This window comes from Prosopis cineraria, unplaced genomic scaffold, assembly GCF_029017545.1.
Source record: "Prosopis cineraria cultivar Desert tree isolate PC_DT_omini unplaced genomic scaffold, ASM2901754v1 PC9, whole genome shotgun sequence".
Taxonomy (NCBI): Eukaryota; Viridiplantae; Streptophyta; class Magnoliopsida; order Fabales; family Fabaceae; genus Prosopis; species Prosopis cineraria.
Window position 1 is genome coordinate 32,088,510 of NW_026555340.1, and position 24,095 is coordinate 32,112,604.

General features: G+C 32.0%; 3 protein-coding genes, 1 long non-coding RNA gene and 1 other non-coding gene across 6 annotated transcripts; 3 read left to right on the top strand and 2 right to left on the bottom strand.

Annotated features, from left to right (window-relative positions):
- The first annotated feature begins 1,897 nt into the window (after nt 1-1,897).
- On the top strand, nt 1,898-5,928 carry LOC129319995 (glycosyl hydrolase 5 family protein-like). Its single transcript, XM_054965119.1, has 4 exons — nt 1,898-2,310; nt 4,239-4,486; nt 4,708-5,228; nt 5,318-5,928. The coding sequence occupies exons 1-4, from the start codon at nt 1,912-1,914 to the stop codon at nt 5,737-5,739; spliced, it is 1,590 nt and encodes a 529-aa protein (XP_054821094.1). The 5' UTR covers nt 1,898-1,911; the 3' UTR covers nt 5,740-5,928.
- An 8,986-nt stretch (nt 5,929-14,914) lies between these two features.
- Nucleotides 14,915-17,582, top strand: LOC129319993 (protein SIEVE ELEMENT OCCLUSION C). Of its 2 annotated transcripts, none has more exons than XM_054965117.1 (7): nt 14,915-15,100; nt 15,185-15,295; nt 15,367-15,815; nt 15,974-16,086; nt 16,184-16,311; nt 16,429-16,911; nt 16,977-17,582. In XM_054965117.1, the coding sequence occupies exons 1-7, from the start codon at nt 14,930-14,932 to the stop codon at nt 17,580-17,582; spliced, it is 2,061 nt and encodes a 686-aa protein (XP_054821092.1). In that variant the 5' UTR covers nt 14,915-14,929. The 2 variants fall into 2 exon arrangements, with proteins under 2 accessions (XP_054821092.1, XP_054821093.1); XM_054965118.1 differs by having other exon boundaries at nt 15,370-15,815.
- On the bottom strand, nt 15,846-16,983 carry LOC129319997 (uncharacterized). The gene is made up of 2 exons (XR_008595592.1): nt 16,816-16,983; nt 15,846-16,743 (listed from the first exon to the last, which is right to left on the bottom strand). It is a non-coding gene; the product is annotated as an uncharacterized LOC129319997 (long non-coding RNA).
- Nucleotides 17,583-18,432: 850 nt separating the features above from the next.
- On the bottom strand, nt 18,433-18,576 carry LOC129321114 (small nucleolar RNA snoR137). The gene has a single exon (XR_008595910.1). It is a non-coding gene; the product is annotated as a small nucleolar RNA snoR137 (small nucleolar RNA).
- Nucleotides 18,577-19,103: 527 nt separating this feature from the next.
- LOC129319996 (uncharacterized) lies at nt 19,104-20,191 on the top strand. Its single transcript, XM_054965120.1, has 2 exons — nt 19,104-19,301; nt 19,901-20,191. Exons 1-2 carry the CDS (start codon nt 19,197-19,199, stop codon nt 19,988-19,990), a joined length of 195 nt encoding a protein of 64 aa, XP_054821095.1. The 5' UTR covers nt 19,104-19,196; the 3' UTR covers nt 19,991-20,191.
- Nucleotides 20,192-24,095: the final 3,904 nt, after the last annotated feature.

The window sequence follows — 24,095 nt, forward strand, 5'->3', positions numbered from 1 at the left end:
AAATACATGGTATATTAATATAAAATAATCTAAAGCTTAAGGAATTAATTAATATTTAATTATATTTTATACTTTTTTAAAATACTTTTTTATTTGAGTATTCGAACTAAACTTAAACCCTGATCGGGCTTGGCTCAATTTTTTTGGCCTACTCGGGCCAGCCCAAATGGCCCAAATATAAAAAAATTATTTTTGTAGGCTCAATTTTAAATTTTTTCAGGCAGATTTGAGTTAACTTATCTGGCTTGGTCCGAGTTATCTGCTTTGCTAGTTTTCACCTCCCTTTAAAAATTATTTAATTTTTTTTATAAAAATTATTAAAATTGATTCTGGCACCTCATATTTTATTTTATTTAAAATTTTGTCCCCCATTTTCTTACACTGGATCCGTGCCTGCTAGTGGGGTCAATGTTAAAGATTCCATTTGTAATGCTGAAAAACAGAAATGTAAAGATTGGAATTAAACTTGTAATATGCTCTCTTCATTATTTTTTTATAAAAAAATATTACTTTTTATTATTTTTTTATAAGTAAAATTACCTATTTTAATAAGTATTTATTATAAATTTTTTAAATCATCCTTCATAATTTATATTAATAAAAAATAATTAATGCATACTTATATTGATTAATATAAGACATTTTAATTTAATTATTTTATTTTCAGACATAATTATTACGATTAATCAGTTTTTTTAAAATTATATGATATACTTTTTTTTCTCCTATATATATATAGAAACAGACGGAATATGTATGTATGTATGTATATATATATGTATGTATGTCGTACTAAACTCGACCACAATCGTAATATGCTAATATGTTTGTAGAGTGGCGAGTTGCTTGATGAATTAGTGAATTTGTGTCTGCTTGATAATGGTCAAGTGATGGCAATTGAATGTTGCAGTAAATGGCTAAAAAGCCGCATCTGTTGGCAGAAGCTTGTCTTCTCAAGTATCATTTCAGTTTTTTCATCATTTGTCTTCTCAAGTATAAATTTTTTAAATTTTATTGTTATGGATTTTTTATTAGCATTCAACGTGCAATTATTATAATAATTACTGTACTTTTATTTATAAAATAATTATATTAAATATTTAAGAAATTCAGCATTAAATTTATTTTAATAAATTTCACTTACATATGTTAGTTCTACATTTTAATTGTGAATAAAAAATTGTATTAAATAGCAATTTGAATTTTAAACCATAATTTCATGAAAGTTTATGATTTTAAACTTTTTTTCTATAAACTGTTTTCTTTCAATTTTTAAAAACAATATAATATAGTTAATACCATTAATAAAAACTAATTTTGATAATTAATTAATTACAAAATGATAAAAAATAACCTTAAAAATTATAGAAATTTCTTAGCTCTTTTATGTAATTTTTAAAGTTATTTTCTATAGTTTTTTTTATTCTTTTCTATAATTTTCTTGATTTCTGGTCAAGTAGGGGATAGAGTTAATTTTTATTAATGATAATATTATATTGTACTGTTTTTAAAAATTAATAAGGAGTGTTATCAAAAATGAGTTTAGATCTTGATGATCATGAACCTAGTTCTAAGGTCAGATTGCCAAATAAACCCAAAAAACTTATATCCATAGTTATATTGATTTTTTAATGACCACATATTTTAATAATGTAATTATATATAATTTCATAATCTAATTATTTTAAAAAGGAAGGAAATCTAGAAGGCTTGCTATTACCAAAACAACAAAATCCACCGAAGAGGCGAAGAGACAAGAGTGAAGTAATGATGAGCGAATCAAGTGAAAAACAGCCTTGTGTGAAGAAAGCAGAAGCACAAGACGTCGGTGATCTGTTTACTATAAAAAGACAGTAGTCACGGGCTCATTCATTCATTAATCTCTCACAGACTCGCATAGAAATATCAGCGATGGGGAGTTTTTCCTCTTTCTTTTTCTCATTGATTCTCTTGCTAGCACTCCCAATGAAGCCCGTGAGAGGTGCATCACTGTACGCAGAATCGAGGTGGGTGGTGAACGAGGGTGGAGAGAGAGTGAAGCTTGCGTGTGTGAACTGGGTGTCTCATTTGGACACTCCGGTGGCCGAGGGACTCCATAAACAGCCTCTTGATGTCATATCCAACAAGATCAAGTCCATGGGCTTCAACTGCGTCAGGCTCACTTGGCCACTTTATTTGCTCACTAACGATTCTCTCGCTTCCCTCACCGTGAGACGCTCATTTCAGAACCTTGGCCTCCTCGATGTCATTGCCGCCGTTCAAGCCAAAAACCCACACATTATCGATCTTCCCCTCATTAAAGCTTTCCAGGTACTTCACCAACCACCCACTTATTGTTTTCCGACTTTGCTTTTATGTTTTTTTTTTTTTTGGGGGAATTACAAGTGAGAATTTGAGCTAAAATGGCTAACCAAACAACTCATTCAAGAGTGCCTCGTCATCAATCACGCCTTCTAACAAAAAGGTGAGGATCAAGAGATTGAAACTCCCCTATTTTATTTGAATCATATTTAACCAAAAAATAAGCATAATAATTCGATTCCCTAAACATAAGATTCAAGGAAATATCCCTATCTCTGCTGAGGATGGAATGAACCTTTGTGATAACATCCACACACAGGTGAAAATCCTAATAGAGTCTGAGGGTGAGGTTTAAAACATCTGCATTGAAAAAAAGAAAGAACTACGTTGAAGTCTTATATAAAAAAATTAATTACTATAAAGTTCATTGATAACTGAATTAAACTGTATTAATACAGTTTATTTTAATTGTCAATAAATTTTATAATAATTAATTTTTTATGTAAAATTTTAACGTAACTCTCCCTTAGAAAAATTGTCCACATGGCATCTTTTCCTTACATATCCTTCAATCTAAATATCTATCGAATGGAGTAACGAATCAGTTGGGATCAATCTTCATTATTGTAGACCATTTAGATTTTTAATCTTGATGATAGATTTAAAAAATTAATTTAATATTTAAAATTTATAAAAATTATAAGAAAGTTTTAATGAATCTTTTCATGACTAATTTGGTCCATATTTAATTTGAAGGATTTAATTTAATATTAATTTTTTTTTATATTTTTTATATACTCATTTCCTTAAAAAATATAAGGCATTTTTAATCAAATCTTATCCCAATAAAGTAGGTACTTATCTTAAAACTAACTCTATCATTTTATATTTACTCCTATTTAATAGGATGTTTTACCCTAAAATAAATATAAAGTGAGGCAATAACTACATTTTGAAAGATTAAAAATGCTTTATATTTTTTAATATCTAACTCTTAAAAAATGTCTTATATTTTTAAACGGATAGAGTATTAACTATAAAGCTGTATTTTGTATGGTCTCAATTTAAAATTTTTAAGTTGTAATTTTTTTAAAAAGTTCTAGTTAAAAGATTGTATATTTTATTTTCTTAATATTTTATTTATCAAAATAAAAAATAAAAGCTTTAAATGTAGACTTTGCAATTAAAAATATAATATTAAATTTGAACTGTTCAGAGTACATATAAATAGTTAATTTAAAAAAATTATAATTTTAAATTGGACCACCTAAATTAGATCAATACTATTTAGATTGATGATGGACATACTTATCAAAAAATTTATAAATTTTTATTTTAATAAATATAAAATTAAAATTAAAAAAATCTAGGTCATCAAGGTTTAATCTGGCTTATGAATACTGAAGACGGACCCGTCAGTTCGACATGCATGGACAAAATATGTATTTGCCCGGATTTATTATCTGACCAATTAACCAAAAGCTGTACGCATGATCTTGATAAGATTATTATTTTTTTATTAGTTGTAAATAGTAGAATCTGCAGGAATTTTGTTTAAACAGAAAAACAAAGAAACTTATAAGAAAGATATTAGCATTCATATATATCATGTGGTGTCGGTATAAATGTCCAAATTTTATTGTGGGAACAGTTCGTAATTTGAAAGCGATGCAAGTGGTGCTTATACGCCACCCTAAAACATTAATAGGTGTGTGAGCTGTGTGAAATGTGAATTACTTTTCTATGAACATTAAATTATTGGAGGAAAAACAATGAGTTGTGGGAGCACTGATTTTTCCGGAACTGTTTGATACGGTGGATTACCGTGACGGACTTCAGTAGTGGGAGATTAATATTGATGGCGACAAGTGTTGCATTAACGAAGAATATAACATGTACGCAGCGGTGAATATCGGGAATGATAATGTCTGTCTCAGGCGGTGGTGAAAAATCTCGGGGACAACGACGTGATGGTGATTCTGGACAATCACAGGACCGAGCCGGGGTGGTGCTGCGGAGGCACAGATGGGAATGGCTTCTTCGGCGACGAGCATTTCAACCCTGACCTTTGGGTGGAAGGGCTCACCAAGATGGCCACCTTATTCCGTGGAGTTCCTCATGTGGTCGCCATGAGCTTGAGAAATGAGCTTCGAGGCCCCCGTCAGAACGTCCCCGATTGGTTCAAGTAATACCTGTTCACTACCTTCCTGCTTGTTATTGTCCCAGTGAAGAAAAAGGAATAATTAAGCCATCACATATTTCTTGTTTTTTAAGTAATTACACGGATAGCCATCACTCTTGTCACTGACTCGCAAATGAGCCGACACGTTAGGACAATATTATGTTCTGTGTAAGACATTACACTGATATATCAAGATTGTTCTGATAATTATATGGTGACGAAAGGTACATGCAAAGTGGAGCGGAGGCAGTGCACGCGGCAAACTCGGATGTTCTGGTGATTCTGTCGGGGTTAAGTTTCGACACGGATTTGTCATTCCTTGCGGGTCGGACAACGACTCTGACATTCAGCCGGAAACTTGTGTACGAGGCGCACTGGTACGGCTTCACAGATGGTCAGGTTTGGGTATCAACAAACCTAAACCAAGCCTGTGCCCGAATAACAGGAAATGTGATGAGACATTCAGGGTTTTTGCTGGGCAAAGGATTCCCACTGTTTTTCGGCGAGTTCGGGATCGACTTGACAGGCTCCAACCTCAACGACATAAGGTACTTCCACTGCTTCATGGCTCTAGCCGCCGAGCTTGACTTCGACGGGGCCTTGTGGTCTCTCGCCGGGGGCTACTACTTCAGAGAAGGAGTTGCTGGAACGACCGAGAATTATGGAGTTCTGGATGCAGAGTGGGCCCAGGTTAAGAATCCAAGTTTCTTGCAGAGAATCTCCTCTCTCCAAGTTCCTTTTCGAGGTCACATTCATTATTCAATTATTCAACAAGTTTCTTTAGTCTCCTCCTCAAATTTAGAAAGTGTTGTAACCAATGATGAGATGATGTAGGGCCTGGGGTATCGGGAGGCAGTCCGCATCAAGTGATTTTCCATCCACTGACGGGTCTCTGCGTTTCAAGAAAGTCGGGGCCTGAATCATTATCGCTGGGGCTTTGCTCAAATTCAGAGGGATGGAATTACACAAACCAGCAGATAGTGCCAATGAAGGATAGAAGCTCGTGCTTGCAAGCAGGGCAAGTAGGGAAGGCGGTGAAAGTAGCGGGAACATGCTCTGCTTCGGACTCGCGATGGGAGATGATCTCAGATTCTAAGATGCATCTGTCATCTAAAGTCAGCGACAATTCCACCGTTTGTCTGGACGTGGATTCCAACGACGTCATTATCACCGGTGCTTGTAAATGCTTGAGCACCGACTCAGCATGTGACCCCACCAGTCAATGGTTCAAACTCGTCGACAGCACCGGGCGTTGATTAATTAAACACTACTTATCCAACTCCTTCTCCTTGGTTATTATGCTGTGCCCAATTTAATGTAATCTCGGCATTACCTTTACATATCTGCTCTTTCTTTAGCCATATCCACACACAGTATCCCGTACCTATGATTTATATATGTGTTTGTATTCAAATTATGTATTTAGAGGTTCAAGCTAAATTCTAATTTAATTGGTTTTATAATAATTAAAGAAAATATTTATAAAATTTTAGCCACTAAGTTAAGATCATCCGTACTCTACCCATGATGAGTGATCATATTAGAGAAAGTGCTTTCTAAATTTAAGAAAACTAACGATCATGAAGTTTGGGAACAAAACTAAAATCATTTATAAATAGAGGAGCTCTTTCTCAATAATAGATATCAGTATTAACAAACTATCAGTTAAATTTCTAGATTTTGTGTCTGTTGCTTCATTTTATTTTTTATTTTATCACATAGTTTTAATTCTTATTCTTTTGTATGGCCAGCATAGCCCGTCACCTCTTTCTTTAATTAATGTATCTTTGCTTTCTTATATCTACGTTAATTTTCTTCACTTTATATTTTTACATCTGGGTGAATTGTGATAAGAGAGTCAAAATTTCCTATTTTTTAATTATAAATCAGGTTCTTCTATCTTTTTGAAACTCACATCTCTAGCACGTTTCGCGATATCACAATTTTTTTTGAACGAACAATGTGACATAACAATTGCGAGGTCAGATCAATTGTCTAAACCTGCCTTGTTCGCTCAATTCTCTGTGATGATCACCGAAGCTGAACCCTGTAATCCACGGCCGCTCTTGAACTTTGTAAAAAGCTCTATGGAGAACGGTTGAGGCCCGATCATCGACGCAAGCCATAGTATTGGGCGTCTGCTATTCTGAAATAGACAAGCGAAGATGAATAGTTCTAGGCGAGCTGTGGATATGTCCGAACAATGTAAATGGACGCAACCTGCTCTAGTGGGTAACTGGGTATGGAGAACAAATCTCTTCCCATGGACCACAGTGCTTTTCTTTTCGGCCAATTCTCACGGAGCTTAATTACTCGGACTTTTCTCCTTGATTGAAGTTTAAGTATTTATATCAAAATAAGTCTTATTTCGGGCCTTTGAAAATAAGCTCTAATTAAGTACTAACTGGAGCTGAAATCAGTGGGGTCAATGCGGCCAATTGTTTGAACAACTTCTTTGTGGAAAGAAAAGGGGTCAGCATGCTAGGCTAGAAAACTAAAAGCAGGAACGTTAATTAATTATCATCATTGTTGGTTATGAAAATGGATTGATTTTCAATTTGGTTTCCTTTTTCTCAGGTGGGGTGAGGACATTGGAAACAAGACCTATTAGCTCTTAAAGAACAAAGAACAAGTGAAGTTGTATTCTCTTTTAAAGGTGCTGATTTGTAATATTTCGAATAAACCTAAATGTGGTGGGACTAGAATCCTGTTGAAAATGGGTTTTTGTAACTTTTGAAGCAAAACTAATTTTTCTACATTATTTTTTACCAAGATCAACGGATTTTCAAACGCACACTAAGGATCTGACATCCCATACGTCCAGCGGATTCTCACACATGCATCACAGTGAAAAAATCGCCAGCTAGGCCAGAAAGGTTGCCTGTAAATTAGATGTAGGATGAAGATCACTTTCATTATAACCCTTGTTCCATGCCCCAAGGTTAAAAGGGAAGACGTTGTTCCCTTAGGAGGAAGGAAAATGTTTCTGGCGTGAATGCCACTATACTGTGCTGATTGGCAAATTGGCAATTGCTGCTATGCACACAAATATTAAGTCTGGCGTGATAGCGACAATGTAACAACTGTCTGACATGTTCCTATCTACTTTTTTCCAACCATCTAACTTGTATCTCAGCTGTGTCTGTGCCCTTTCCTTTATTTGCCCTTAGTGGGAAATTGAGAATAAAAACTAAAGGAATTATGGGACCTCAGAATAATCATGTTTCGCTATGTTTCACCCTTTGTCAAATTGTAGCTAGTCCAAGGGGAAAATATCTGCAGGAGCAGACCGACAGACCAATACTCTTTTTCTCTGGATGAAGAACATTAATAATCAACGGGCTTTATCATAATTCGAATAACTCTATGATCCTAGAGTAGCCTCAATTGAAATGATAATCTTTCTATGAAGGAAAAACATCTGACGCCTTAGTTCTTCCGGTATTTTTTTTTTTTAAAAAATCAGTGTAATTTCATTAGAGAACTTTTAAAAGGAGAAAAATATTTCATATGTTTATGGAATTTAGGTGATCTAGGAGATTTTGTTCTTGATGAAGTATCTTCCTCATCAATTAAAAAAACATTTTTCAAGGACATTTGAACCCCTCTTTGCCCTGACTGACCCACTCTTTTAGGGATTCTGCTATAGAATGTTTTGTACTTTTATGTACTGTACATGTTCTTCATAAACTCTTCTTTGCATCCCATATTTCAGAGAGTTGCTGGTCAGCATGATTTTGCTTTTATTGCAGAACCATCTCTATCGGTTTCAGCCATGAATAAAATAAGTACACCTACAATCGATAAAGTAAGGATGTGGCTTAAAACATGCAGAGCAATGCCGTGTGAAGAACATACTTTGTCAAGGGAAATGAAAGAAAATGGATAATTTTTCTTTTCATTAGGTGCAGTGACAAAGGCCTCACCCTTAAGAGGATAGGACAATATAATTTTAAAATTAATAATCAAAAAGTAATGTTATAATTTTTTAAAACTTATTACGTCAAGCAAATAATATAATAACATAAGTAAAATTATACTTATTTTTATTCAGGCAAAATATATTGACATTTTTTTATCAAAAATATATTGAGAAGGTTAATATAAAGTTTAAATTTGAACCCCCAAATATTTTTTATTAAATCTAGAGAATTTAAAATATCAAAAATATAAGGTGTAGGGTTGTAAATTTTTCATGTTATACATGTAATTTTTCTTGTGTGAAGGTGCATTTGCCCCCCTTAAATGAATGTGGCTACCACTTAGTCATATGTGCGGTTAAAGTTGTTTTTTGGGTAACATTAAAGCTTGTTTTAGTTAGAATGTAAGTTTGAGTTACGCTCACAAAATTTAAATGCATCGCAAGTGTACAGATTAAATGTAGTATAGTGAATTACAGTTATCTCACATATAACTAATTAAAAGGAATTGAGTATAAACAAAAGTTGTTTCATCTCAATTAAGTTATCTAATCAAAGAGTGAAGTTTTTATTAAATTAAAAATACAAATAAAGTCAGAATATATTTGGGGTAAGATGAACAATTAAAGAGCACCCTAAAAATTCTAATCTCCTTTTATACTTTGCAATTTAATTTCTTCTAATTATCATATTTTAATTTAACTTTAAAATTAAGGCTCTAAATTAGATTATATATCTGTTGATTACAAAATCCTTGATCTAACTATAGTTTTATACTTTGACATCTTTAAAAAGTCTTGATCCAATTATGTGTGAGCCTTTAAAGATTATCTAAGACTATTGAATGTATGTTCATCTGAAGTGCAAATTGAATTAATTCTAATCTTATATTACTTAACAAACAATCTAATTGAGACTCTTTTTTAAAAAACAAAATTCAAAATCTACACACATTAAAGTTGGCTCGTCCAATAGCATGAAAACAAAATAAATTGTATTAAGTATTAAAACATACATTAAAATCAATAACTAAAAAAAATTATACTTACAAGGCATTAGAAATTCATTGAATTCTTAAGGATAAAAGAAAACTAGTCACTCATGTTTTTAAATATGCAAAACAATTCAAATTCAACATAAAGATAAAAACACATAGAAAAGAATAGAAAAACTTCACAATATTTGCTCAAGAACCATTCAATTATCTCTCAATTTTTAAGAACATTTCTTAAACCTTAGTTCATGCTTTAAAATTGCCTTCTCAATTCCATATATATACTTTGATCCTTTTGGAAATTTGCAAGAGCTTTATTTATAATTTTTTTGTGCCCTTTTAACCTCTAATTTTCATCTTATCTTATTTGATAAGATTTTCTTTAATTTTGCATTTGAATTTTAAAAAGCTTCTACCATGCGTTTTTTCCTACGTTTGCGCATAATCATACCACTCTTCTCCATGTCCGTGTGCGGTCGAACATCATGTGAGCCATTTCCGCGAATGTCATGCCTCACCGTATTCATGCGGTTGAATTTTCTTCATACTATTTCCATGCACTGTCGAGCTTCCAAAGGGTGGCTTTCTTCGTGTTCAATATGTTTGTGCACAGAGAACCTAGCTTCATTGCTTGTCTGCGGGCTGAAAACTCTTTTTGGACTTGTTTCTTGGGCTTTGATTTGTTATTTATCATTTTTAACTTTTTATGTTTTATTTTCGTTCCTTTTTCCTGAATATGCCCTAAAATCATTAAGTGAGGTATTTTATCTAAATTTCTATCAATTTACATGTTAGTTAACAAATAAAAGAGCAGAAAATTTACACATTAATTTTATGTAAAACTAGCGTGTGACCCGTGCGATGCACGGGATGTGAAAATTTTAAAAATAATTTTAATAAATAATGATATTTACTTTAAATCTAGAGTAAATTGTCTTTAAATAAAAATAATTAACTCATAAATTACATTTAGATATTTTACATAAACCAAAATTTAATAATATCACAATGCATCATGATAAAAGCCATAGAACACAACTTAATGCCTTATTCAATAATTTGTGTGACTCATCTCTTATCTCAAGAACTCAATCTCTATTAATATTATCAACCACAAAAATAAGAACCTGTGTTCTAAAAGCAATGCCTCCATAATCCATAATGGACAAATTCATATATTTAAAGTAAGTAATGAAATTATAAAATGCATTTATAAGGATTTTATTTTCCAATACACTAAGAACTTATAACATATATTTCACTTATACCAATATGATTATGAGTGAGCCTCAAAATCACAACTACTCAATTCAATCTTACTTCTCATTCGATAAATCATCTCATGCTTTATCTTTTTTTCAACTTGCTCTCCTAATTTGAGAGCCTATCTAGAAAGAGTTAAAATCAATATTAAAGCAATAATGATTTTTATCAAATAAATTGATTTCATTTTTGATTAAAAAAAACCTAATGAGATGAAACTTTTTCTCTTAGAACATCTTAAATTGAGTTGGCATCCAATGTGACAAGAGAGACAACTTGATATGTTGTTGAAAAACTTGATATTTGAGTATCAAAGAATTTTTCTTTCTGTTGAAGTACGAAATTTAGGTATTCCATTCTCATTCTAAAAGTCTATCTCTCCGTAATTTTTCCCAACAATTCCTCTTGTAATGGCCTTATTGTACTATAACCTTAAAGCTTGTTGTATAAACGAAGTGAATAGTTATTAAAAAACATACGATTCTTATAATTAAGTATATGTTGGGAAAATTACTCATGAATATGGCATAGAATGAATAGAGCATAGAATGAATATTTCGTTGAGGAAGCTAACCTTATTCACATCATGCTTTATCAAAATAATATTTGGGTCTCCATATGCATTAATCATGTCGCTAAGAAATTAAGAACATCATGAGAAGAACTTGAGAGTATCCCTTCTCCAAAACTTCCCAACGTTTCGAACAATATTAACAACTTGTCCACCTTTTCTACATATCAAAACATGGTTTGCAGCTTTTTCACTACCCTCTCACCCTCTTCACACAAAAACCATCACAACTTGGTGTGCTTTATGACTTTCATCTTGTTACTCATATTCCTTTAAATCCTACATTCATGCTGAGGAAGGAGAGTAAATATAGAAATGATGATGAGGGCAAATTACCCTTTAGTTTTTGTGTCTTTTATATAAAAAAAAAGTTAGCATTTTAAAAACTGAATGTGGGAGTAGCATGTGATGGTTGCATTGAAAGTAAAAGTGAAGTTTGAAAGATATGATAGTGGGATAGTTTTCGGGTGGAGGTACTAGCCATGATAGCAGAGAAAATTTCGGGGTATTGGGGAAGTTATAATGTTTGATTATTTTTATTTTTTGTAAATTTAAATAATATTAAGGAAGTTATGATTAAAGTAGATATATTGTTAAATTTGAAAAATCAAGAGAAATATCCTGAAAATTTAAAACATATAAATTAGATTATTTTATAAAAAGATAAGTAAAATTGGATGTAAAGGAAGTTATAATGTTTGATTTTAAAAAAAAAAAATTCTTCATGGTGGATACTTTTTTAATATATTTTAAAAATCTTAAATTTAAATAACATTTAGAAAGTTATGGTTAAAGTGGTTAGATTGTACAATCTGAAAATTAGGAGAAATATAAGAAATCTTTAAATATATAAATTACCTAATTTTATATAACATAATTAAAATCGAGTGTAGGGAGAGTTATAGTGTTTGATTTTTTTATTTTTCTAAATTTTTTCATGGCAGATACTTTTTCATATATTTAAAAATATTAAATTTAAATAAAACTTAAAAAGTTATGATTATTTATCTATTTAAGAAGTTAGGAAGTTATGATTAAAATGAATAGATTGTGAGATTTTAAAATTTAAAAAAATATAAGAAAATTTAAAATATATAAATTAGATTATTTTATATAACATTATTAAAGTTTGATGTGGCTATTTAAAATCATAGTATTTTGTAAATTAAACATGTGTCAAACTTAGAAGGTAAATTTATATTATTCTATATTAGAGTGATAAAGTAAATATAATAAAAATGACTATTAGATTTTATTAATCTTGATTTTAACTATTAGATAACAAATTGCTTGCAGTCATAATATATTTTAGTAATAATAAAATAATTTATTTTGGTAAAATATAAATGGAGAGTTGAGACGTTTGGAGATAAAATAGTTTTATCTATTCTAAAATTTAAAATAAAAAAGTAAAAAAATGTAAAATAGCCGTCAGGGACACATCACATGTATTTTTATTAGATATTATTTATGGTTTTACTTTTTTAAAAAGTTGAGATAACGAGGAGATACTTAAAAATAAGATAGTTTTATTTGTTTTTTAAAAATTAAAAAAATAGATGAAAACAAAATTAAGGACGCATGTCTTCTTTAGATGCTCCTTACTGTTATACTTTTTTAGGAAGTTGAGATAATGGGGAGATATTTGAAGGTAAGGTAGCTTTATCTATTTTTAAAAATTAAACATTTAAAAATAAATTTAACAACATATAATTAGAGATTTGTGAAAATAAAATTAGAGACACATATCTTCTTTAGATGCTCCTTACAATTATACTTTTTTAGAAAGTTAAAATAATGAGGAGATATTTGAGGATAAATTAATTTTATCTATTTTTAAAAATTAAATATTTAAAAATAAATTTATCAAAATATAATTAAAAACATGTGTCGTGGGAAGATATTGTTTGTGATTCTATTTATATATATATATATATATATATATATATTCATTTATCATTGAGTGAGCTACAATCCAACGTGTTTGTATTGCTAATCACGATGAATAAAGTAACGCTTTCATTTTCTTCGTCTTCGGTATTTCCTTTCCCTTCAATCTTGTGTCATGATTTTGGCTAAAATCTCGTGTCATAATTGGAGAAAGAGAAAGTTCAGATCAATATTTAATACTACTTTTATTAAAAAATAAAACATATTTTTTAAAAAATTAAATGTTAAAAAATATAATATATTTTTAATCTTTTAAAGTATAATTATTATTTTTTAAAAAAAATATTTGCATTAAATAAATTATTTTATATTTTTTTTAAAATAAAATCAAGAGTGAACATTTGGCCGATTTAGTTCCAAATTTTTCAAAATCAATTGATTGATTTACACAAAAAATTTGAATTAAATTGAATTAAAATACTTGATTAAATGAAATTAAAATCAAACTAAATTATAATAGTTTGATTCAATCTATTTATTCAATTTATGAATTTTGATTTGGGTTTATAGAGTTTAATTATTCATATATTCTTTTATCTATTTTTTTCTTTGATACTAAAGGCCTAATAAAAAAATGATAATAATCTTAGATCATAATTCATGAAAAAATTAATAAGGCTCAGTACAATTGCATTAAAAACTAAATTATAAAAATAACAAAATATCACATTAAACAAAAAAAAATACTACTATTACAAGTGATAGAAAATGTTCCTTGCTCATTTAGATGAGAATTTATTCACCTTTTTAAACATATGAAAAGAGAAATATGTAAAATTCAGTCGATTCAATTTATTTGGTTCAAAAATTCTAGACCAAATTGAGCTGATTGATCAAAATTATTATTAAAAGAAAACCGAATCAAACTATATAACTAAATAGACCAAATCAAATAGATTAAATTCATTTCAATTCGATTCGATTTTTGGTTTCGTTTTGGTTTTGTTTACCCTTAGGTGAAACACTTTATTATATAAGAGTAAATATGAAAAGATGAGATTAATTTAAAAATAAATAATTACTTTATTAAAAGTAGGAGTGATCCTACATAGTGGCCAATGCAGGCAAATGCCTCCCAAAATGGAAAAAATTACATGAATGGATATGATAAATTTTGCATGCCCCCACTCATTTTTATTTTTTGAACCTACTGAAATATAGCTTAAATCAAACCCTTATTAAAACCTTATATTGAAGAAATTGCCTCCATTGACTCAGAATCTTAAGTCCGCCACTGATTAAAAATAAGATTTGATTAAAAATATTTTATATTTTTAATTGGAGGGAGTATCAACAATCTATTACACCTGTCTTATTTTGCTCTTAACCTGCAAGTGTACAAATTTAATGGGTTAGTGTTCCGCCCTCAGGTCGAAATTCTTTAATTGGTTCTCACTTGTATAGGTGGACCCAAAGGAATTTGAAGTCTAAGAATAAAAAAAGAAAGAGAAAAAAGCAAAAGCTTATGTCAGAAACATTTGCCTTTTTTTTTTTTTAACCCTCATTAGCATGAGCAATGAGGGTTAAAGCGAAAAAGCACAGACTGATGGAGCTTAGAGGAGACAATAATGGTTAAAGCGAAAAAGCAGAGACTGATGGAGCATAGAGGAGACAATAATGGTCCCCATTGAACACCATAACCTGTTAAAGCAAAAAAGAAGCAATATCGGCCTGCTTGACCTTCACGTAAGCATATAATATAACAGAAGAATGTCTGCAAGTAGAACATTGAAACAATTCATTAAACCATGAATTTCCTTAAAAGCCAATCTCTCTGCTCGCTTTCAAATTCAAACATACAGGATGACATTTTGATGAAAAAGCTCCTCCTTACACATGATCCAGATGGTCGTTGGCTGGATTCTGAGACAATGCTTCATGCAGTGGGCAACATCATGTTTCATGCTTCTACAACACAAGTTTAGCGTTATAAGACCTCTCATGTATTGCCTGTATTTAAGTTTTCAGGTTATGATTTTAATTGGCTCCTTTTCTTGTTTCAGGGGGTTCCGAGTTTACATTTTACCTCCCTTTCGAAGGATGATATATACGAAATTGAATTGCTTGGTTGTGCCGAACCAGTTGGAAGCATCATCAGTAAAATTTCATGCATGGTATCAACTACATTGATGTATATATGAAACTCCATCCAAAAAAATAATAAATTTTCTATTAATTTGATTAGCAGATAATGTCCAAATGCTCTGTGGAAGGAGACATCAATTCAAAAACCATGGGTTTGTTCGACTTGTTAGGGAGCTACAGATGGGATGCTAAAGTTGTTCTCGTTATTGCCGCTTTTGCTGCAAAATATGGTGAATTCTGCGGACTCATGCAGCTATACCAAAGCAATGCATTGGCGGTTTCAGTTACGAGGCTTAAGCAGCTACCCGTGGACTTAAGGTCGCTGAAACCTCGACTTAAGGCATTGAGCTTGTTGGTTAAGACCATGATGGAGGTGGCTAAGTGTATCATCAAGTTTGAATCTCTTCCAAATCTATATACAGAGCTGGGCAGTGACATCCTCCATGTAACAAAATTCCATATTTACGTAGCTGTGTACTGGACCACCAGAAGTATTTTTACTTGCTTTTCTCAAGTCGCAGAGTTCACAACCAAGAAACATGAGCAAGTGCATGTTCTACTCCTATCCCTGCAATTGACTTTACATCAATTATGTTACACACCGAAAATTCTATTACCTTTATAGTTTCGTCCGGTTTATTTAATAAGCAAAATCAACGGATTAGATTGAACTAGGGATGCTGTTTTCATGCATTTAGTTGTTTCAGGTATTCTGATTCAACAATACTTGCAGCCTGGGAGCTTTCAAGTCTGGCTTATAGATTAAGCAGCATATGCAACATTCTCAAAGGGCAAGTGGATTTGTGTCACCAAGAAATAGGTTCCCTTTCAACTTCACAAGACCTCTTATAAATGGGGCACTTAGCTGTCGATTCCGCTTTATTTGCTTATATCAGCTCTGTGGCTCGAATTTTCAGGGAGAAACTTGCATAACAGGCTACTGAGTCTCGCAGCTGAGGTCCAAAATGATAATCAAGGATTTCTCAGTTTATTATTTCCAGTGAAGGATTACTTGCCACTTAAGGATTGCTCAACCCAAGAAAAGGTAATCTGCTCAATCATACTCATTTGTTTCCTCAGATTTTTTTTTTTTTTAAACAAAGAAAAGGAACTTTGCTCAGCAACTAAAACTTTCTAATTTTGAATCTCCTTTCACCAACAGATTGGTGTGTCTGAATTAAAAAATAAGATTGTTGTGTTGCTGATCTCAAAAACAGAGCAGCTTACGCTGGAGGAATCACTCTTGTTGGTTCAGCAAACATATGATCATCCTTTGAGTGAGAGAGACAGCTATAAGATCATCTGGGTTCCCCTTCCATCTTCTGATGAGTGGACTGATGCTGAAGAAACTCGTTTCAATATTCTATCAGAATTCTTGCCTTGGTATACTGTTCGGAAGCCTAGGCTACTCAGCTTAGCAGTAGTGAAGTATGTCAAAGAAGAGTGGAACTACAAGGAAGAGCCCCAAATGGTAGTCCTAGATTCAAATGGAAATGTTATAAATTCAAATGCAATTGATATGGTCAAAATATGGGGACCTCAAGCTTACCCCTTTTCGGCTTCAAAAGAGTCAGAGCTCTGGCAAGATGAGAATTTGACAATGAGGCTACTGATAGATGATATCAACCTTTTGCTTGCTTATTGGGTATGAATCTGATTCAGACCTTATATTTACTAACATGGAAGGCGCTAACATTTGCATTGTGTCAGGTTGAGGAAGGCAAAGATCTCTGCCTCTACGGGTGTGACAACTTGGGGTGGATTCGAAAATTCAATGGTAAAATAGAGGAGCTCAAACGACAAGGTCTGCAGCTGGAAACCGTATATGTTGCAACGAGCCAGTTAAGTGAACATGTAAAAGAAATAATGGAAACACTTGCAAATGAATTTGATCCCAGTAATTTACTTCTATTCACAAAATTACAATTCTTTTGGCTTCGACTGGAGAGCATGAGAAGATCAAAAGTCAGACTGGGAAAGACAAGTTCTGATCAAGTGCTAGCAGAGTTGTCTGCGTTGTTAGACATGAACGAGAAAAATGAAGGTTGGGTGGTGATTGGAAGAGGGAGTTCAAGTGACATCACAAGGCTTCAAGGAAGGCAGATAATAGAATGCCTGGAGAAATATGAAGAGTGGGGAGATAATGTGGAGGCATTGGGATTGGTGGGTGCCATTAGGAATTTCCTACAACCTCCACTAGTTGAAGGGCCTTGCAGCCACTCTTACTTGGTTCCCTCTTCTCAAGCTCAGGTTGGAGGAACTGTTGTTTGTGATGTCTGCAAGCGAACAATGAAGAAGTATGTTGTCTACGTGTGAAAACTGAAAGAAGTATGCTGGATTGAAGCTCATTCAATCTACAAGTCCTCTGAGCATGTTGCTTTTTTAAAATTAGTGCCTGAAAACAAATTCAAAACTTTTAAGTTTAAATCTCACTAAAGGCTTAAATTATATAACTCTAAATCTTGAAGCATCTCATATATCTCGAATAATTGGGTTATCCCAGCGCAATCCTGCACGGAGATAGAAACTTAGTCCAGAAAAGAAAAAGTAATCAACCCAACCCCCTATCTGCTTATGTCTGTGGTTATTACTAGGAAATCAGTGAACGCGTGCATTAGATCAAATAGGTATTCACTTCCTTCCAAACCCTAGTACCCGCATACCAATTTGAGAAAGTACTTTTGAATTAAGCTTGCATTTATGACGATGGAATGTCTTATCCTTTGCCTGAATATGTCAGCTTCGGAAAATTTTCAAGTAATATTTCTTTCGAAATACAGAGATTTATCAGCTAATCACATGTTAGCTAAAAAGATTTTAGTTCAAAATTAGGTGAAATTTGTTATTAAGTTTCAGTGATGTAAGATCAAAATCTTTTTAAGCCAAGCTAACAAATCAAGATAACGAAAAGTGGCCTCAAATTCACATCCCTCATCATCTCGTTCGTCTTTTGCAGTTTGAATGAGGCAGCCGTTTAATCAAAGCCACTGGCCCTACAAGCAAAACAGCACACTTGCATATATCCTACAGACCATAAAATTGAAGATTGGAGGAAAGTTTTATCTAACTTGATCACTATTAATTGCATCTTAAGTTTGCAATTTATATGGAACGCGCCAGATTGGAACGTCTTTCCCAGGATTAATATACTGCGAGTTATGAACAAAAATGTACCAGGAGACAGGTAGCATGGTGCAGCAAAAGAGAATTGCCCCACGCTGTTTAAAACTGGCAACATTGTTAATATATGCTTCGGAAACATGAACATTTCCCACTCTTGTGCAGGGAGAGTTCACCAGTAAGAAGCAACAATCCGAACGCTATAACCAAAACGAACAATAGAATGGCACAACACGACCGTATCATAAACAACGAGCGTCAAGCAATTCGTAGTTGCTTTAAGAATAAGGCCGCTGTTGGATTTGATTTACGCTTTCGTTGACGCGTCCTTCTGCAATTGCAAAACAAACAGAGAACGCAACGCCTATCGAAAGCAATTATTCAGTTCAATTTCATTCAACAAACAAAAATCAATCACATTAAATTTACCAGCAACCCGGGGGCTAAATACTCGAGCCCCTCTCTCTATCCCCACCCCACTCACATATACCAGACTGTCACCCCTCGGCGTTAGGGTTTTAAGAGGCAACGCATCCTTGCTCGGCTCGCTTTATAGACCGCAAAACAAGGCCCCAGCTCGAGATTAACCTTTATTTGTTGTCACACTAACGATAATGCCATTCAAGCGAGAACTCTTTTTGGGCCTTGAGCCCATGGTCCACAGGCTTTTTTTTTTAACATGACCCGATCCATTTAACTGCAGTAGTTTTCTTTATTTCCCAGATTTCTCCTGGTTTCTCTGATTTAGAGGATTGACAATCTGACCCTGCAGTGGTGCGTAAGAGGGGAAACAGATCGAAGCAGAGGAAGATGGTGAAGGTTTCAACGTACTTCGCAATGTCGCTGGGAGCTTTCTTATTTTGGCAGTCCATGGAGAAGGTCCATGTCTGGATCGCTCTTCGTCAGGACGAAAAGGTTTGTTCCACTTGCTTCACATTTTCTTTGCCTCTATAATAAATGCCTCTCGTCTTCTAACTCGTTCGAATTTTCATCTTCCCAACTCTTATTTGATTCTCTGCTATTGATTGTCCCCATCAGAAAACCCTAGACTTCGTGCCGCTTTAATTTATATAACTTTGCATTTGGGCATCTTGTATGTTAATATGTGCCTTCCGTAATTCCCGATTAGTTTCCATCCATTTATTTTGATGCGTCAATTGAAATTAGATCGGATGAACTTGTTTTCCTGGAAATCATCTGAACTTGACATTCTCATTCATTCTAATTACCTATTTTATGGTGTTTCGCTATCTTAATTTTCCCATATATTTGGAAAATTGTGTATAAATTTTTGAAATCGACCTTGGTGTGTGTGTGGAAAGTAAACTTTATACAATCCAGTGTTTGATCTGCCCATTTGTGTCAAATTATTGCATTTCACTTCAATTTTCAGTATTACATTACATCATTTACTTTGTTTGCAACAGTTCTGAAAAATGTGCAAAAATCTTTGCGACTATTCTTGTGAACTAAATTCCATCCCTTAGAAGCTGCCTCTGTATTTTCTTTTGTAGAAAGAGAGGTTGGAGAAGGAAGCAGAGATCAGAAGAGTGAGAGAAGAATTATTACGGGAGCAGGCCAACCAGAAGGATTCCCTTGCATGAATATGATGTGATTTTGTCGGCATTTTTTTCCCTGCTCTTTGTTTTTTCAATGCAATGTTCTGCTCAAATACAATTCGTTGCTCATAACAACATCAACTCTATTCTGGTGGTGGCTGTCCATCATTGTCCTTGAGCTTGACACAAGAACCTGTTTCGTAAAATACTACTTATCATGAAAATATGACCGCGTGTTGCATTTCATTTCCTTTGATCTGTGAGCACAATATGTGTGTGTGATAAAGCCTCTTTTAACAAAAATTACTAGTTATGAACTCGTGATGGTAACTTCCTGTATAGATTCTGTTCATCATAGATTAGTTTAGCCGCAGATCATGTATTGAATTGTCTGAATGGAAAGTCTCTTCATTTTATTGGCTGTTAAGCAAATGTTCCGCGTGTCTGAATTTTTCTTTTGACGATGGCATTATTGCAGTCATATGGGTGACTGCTTGCAGAATATTTCATTGGCAATATTTGTGATTTGTGATTCTTGATTGTTGTTGTTTGTTTAGTTAAATATGTTATGTTAGGGTAATTAGGCTAGGGACTCTCGTAACTGTGTTGGGCTTGGTCACTTAATAGAAAAACTATCCTAAGGTCTTATTTGATTGCTAGAAAAGAAAGGAATACTATAGCATGGGTTGCAAAAATAAAAGTAAAAAATAAGATGATCAAAATGTGAAGGGGTAGGTAAATTATATTTATAAAGGAGAAGGGTAATTTAATTTATGACACTGTGAGTTAAAATTCATGAAATTTTTTAAGGATATGATAATTTTTACATTCGTCGTATATAATATTGAGTTTCATCTTACTTACAAGGAACTTACAATGAAAGGGAAGGGTGATTTAATTTATTTGTAATTTGATTTTTATAATTCTTTCCATTTTTATCATTTATAGCAACCAAATATGACCTTATAGGTGTTTTGTATTGCAACTTTTCGCTGTTCATGCTATATGCAAAAGGAACGAGCGAAAGTTGTATCATTTGCGGCCTTACAATTAGTCTTTTGGCCACATAGAACCTCGACTTTCTTTCTGTCGGGAAGGTGTATTGAGACTGAAGTAACTTACGTGTTGCTAATTTGGAAGCCAATGCGTGCAACGGGGCAGCATGGAAGAAGACTAGTATTGTTGGGCAAGTTAACACGAAATATGGAAAAAGGAACGGTTCCCTTTGGGTTGGCGTGCAAAAGGACATAAAGTATTTGTGAATTTTTATTTATTTATTTTTTAATCTGCTCCGCCCAATTTAATAGATAACTGAGGGCGGATTCTATATCTTTTTATTGACTTATTTGATTATTATTCAATGAAAATCAATATTACATATTAACTCTTTTAATTATATCTTTATGGAAATGTAGATCAGGACAAGTAAGCAGAAACAGAGGAAGTATTTATTTATACATGCATTTAAAATTATTTTTATTTAATTATTACATCATCAAATCAACTTTTAATATAGCAAATTGAATAATGAATAATGAAAATGGAGATCTATTAACTTTTATGGTTGGATGCTTGGTTTGGTTTTAAAAACATTGATAATGTAATAGTGAAAATTAGGGGAGGTATTTGGGTCAATTTGCTTGGTTAAGTCAAATCATTTACATCTCTAGAATTGAGATTAATCCACTAATAAAGGTAGCTAAGTGAAAAAAGGATAACATACATAGGAAGAAATCCTTTGGAAGGTGAAGCAACGCATGGGATGGCATTTCATGCAATATTTGGGTGTAAAGCAAACATGGGAGAGGCAGGCGGGCCAATGAAGTTTGCTTTATTTTCAAATACAACCGTCTGCCAAGTGCCAGTTTCTCAAGCGGACGTTGTTGTAGTCATAGAGATGGCTGGTAAGCTATACGGGTATAATTTATTGGGGGTATATTTATAAGTGACATTTTAAAATATTTATTTGATTTTATTTATAAACTGTGATGTAACTTTTTAAATAAATTTTGAAATGTATTTTTAAAATTATCTTTTGTGAAAGAGAAAAGATGACATGAAATTATTTTTAAAATTTGTTATATTAAGATATACTTGAAATTTTACACACTTTTATTTTTTTATAATTTTTTTATATTAATATTAATAAAGTTGATAGAAATGGCTTAAGTGCATGTTTGGATTAAATTCTAACTTAAGTTGAGATAGCTCTAACTTAAGTTGGGATGTTAAACGTTCAATTTATCATATTTGGATAACAAAAAAAAATCAACCATAATTAGGGTCCAAACCAGCGTTTTTAACAAAACTCATTCATTTGGCTTTTCCATTAGCAGTGCATTGGGGGGTAGATGACTGTTGAGAGCTTAAATGCTTTTTGAATTTTTGTTCTCTCTCTTCTTTATCTGCTATCTACAGATCTACGCCAGCCATGTTGTCCCAAACCTCATTCTTCATTGCTGTTCCCATGGTTGCTCTGGCTTGCCCTTCACTTTCCCAAGTCTATCGAATCTGACGAGAGATCACAATTGCCGCCACCGACACCCGATCTCCACCGTGTGTGTTGCTCGCACTGAGTTGCAGTGCTATCATCCCTACTTCGAAGTGTGGCTCCCGACCTCCACCTCCTCCGTCGAAATGAAACATAGAAGATCTTGAAAGATCCTAATGAAAGGGCGAATCTAACACATGCTAGAAGATGAGGCTGCGGGGATAATGAAATGAAAATGGGAAGGTGAAGGGGGCTGGGTCCCACCATTTTTCCACTTCTTCTTCTTAAATGTTCTTTTCTTAATTTTCTTTTTTTAATATATAATTCTTACGTAATTTTAAAAATAATATTTCATGATTTTATAAATAATCAAATTATCTCCTCATAATTTGCTATCATTTCTTAATGCTCCCGTAAAATCCAAAAGAGTATAACTCTTAATATTTAGATGATTAAAAATCTTTTTAGTGAAAAAACAAAATATTTTTTAATCCTACTTAATCTTATTACTATTACTATTACTACTATCCAATTATTTTTGTTTTAAAAAAATCATGACTAGGTATTATATACTTAAAACTTAACTCATTTTGGTAAATTCTCTTTCAAATAATTATCTAATAAATTTCAATTATCATAAAACAATTCCACGAGATCAATTTGTAGATCATATCAATTAAATATTTTATAATTTATGAATTTATTTTAGCTTTTTATTATTGAATATTTAAGATTTTTCACCTATTAATTGTAATTTTAATTTTATTATTTTTTACTTTTTAATTAATAAAAAATATACATACAAAAAATTATATTTATCTTTATTATTAGATATCTTAACTGGCTTTTGAATTAAATCATCCAAACAAATTTATGTTTATCTAAGTGAATTTTTTAAAAAAGACATCCAAATATAAATCACATTACATTAACTAACTTTTTCTCTAATTTTAATTTACTAACCTCAATTAAATTCTAAATTAAGCTGTAAATTTTTTAATTTAAATACACCCTGAAAAAGAGGATGAGTATATGCTCTTTCTCAGCTCGTTTAGAGGTGTCAGAATAGCACTTTGTTTTGGATCAAAGCAAAACTAACAACTAGTTGAAGGTTGGAAAAGCCGACATGGAAGAGCATTTTTATATATACTCTTTCTGCTTTTTATGATAAAATATTTTTAATTATCTCATCAAAATTAAAGAAAGATGGTAAAGTAATTAATTTTATTTAAAAATAAAATAAATTTTAATTTTAATTATATGCCTATTTAAATAAAAATTTTCAAATTTACTTTATATTATCTCACATATTTAATGAATTTAAATAGAATAATATTGGAAAAATGTAATTAATATCTCATTAAGTGTCCAATACTCTTTCCTTCTCAAATTATAAAATGTTTTTTGAATAAAATCTCATTAAATACATTTAATAAAATTTTTTTAAAAATAAAAATATAAACTTTTAAAAATGACTTTCATTTAATTTATTGAAAAGGAAAAAAGACAAAAATTAAATAGAAAGAGAGAAAGTGTAATATTAGAATGAGTGTATTTAATAAAATATTGATCTTCTTAAAGTATTTTATATTTTGAAAAGTCCAATATCTTCTAAAAGTGTTTTATAATTTGAAATGGAAGGAGTATTAAATATCATAA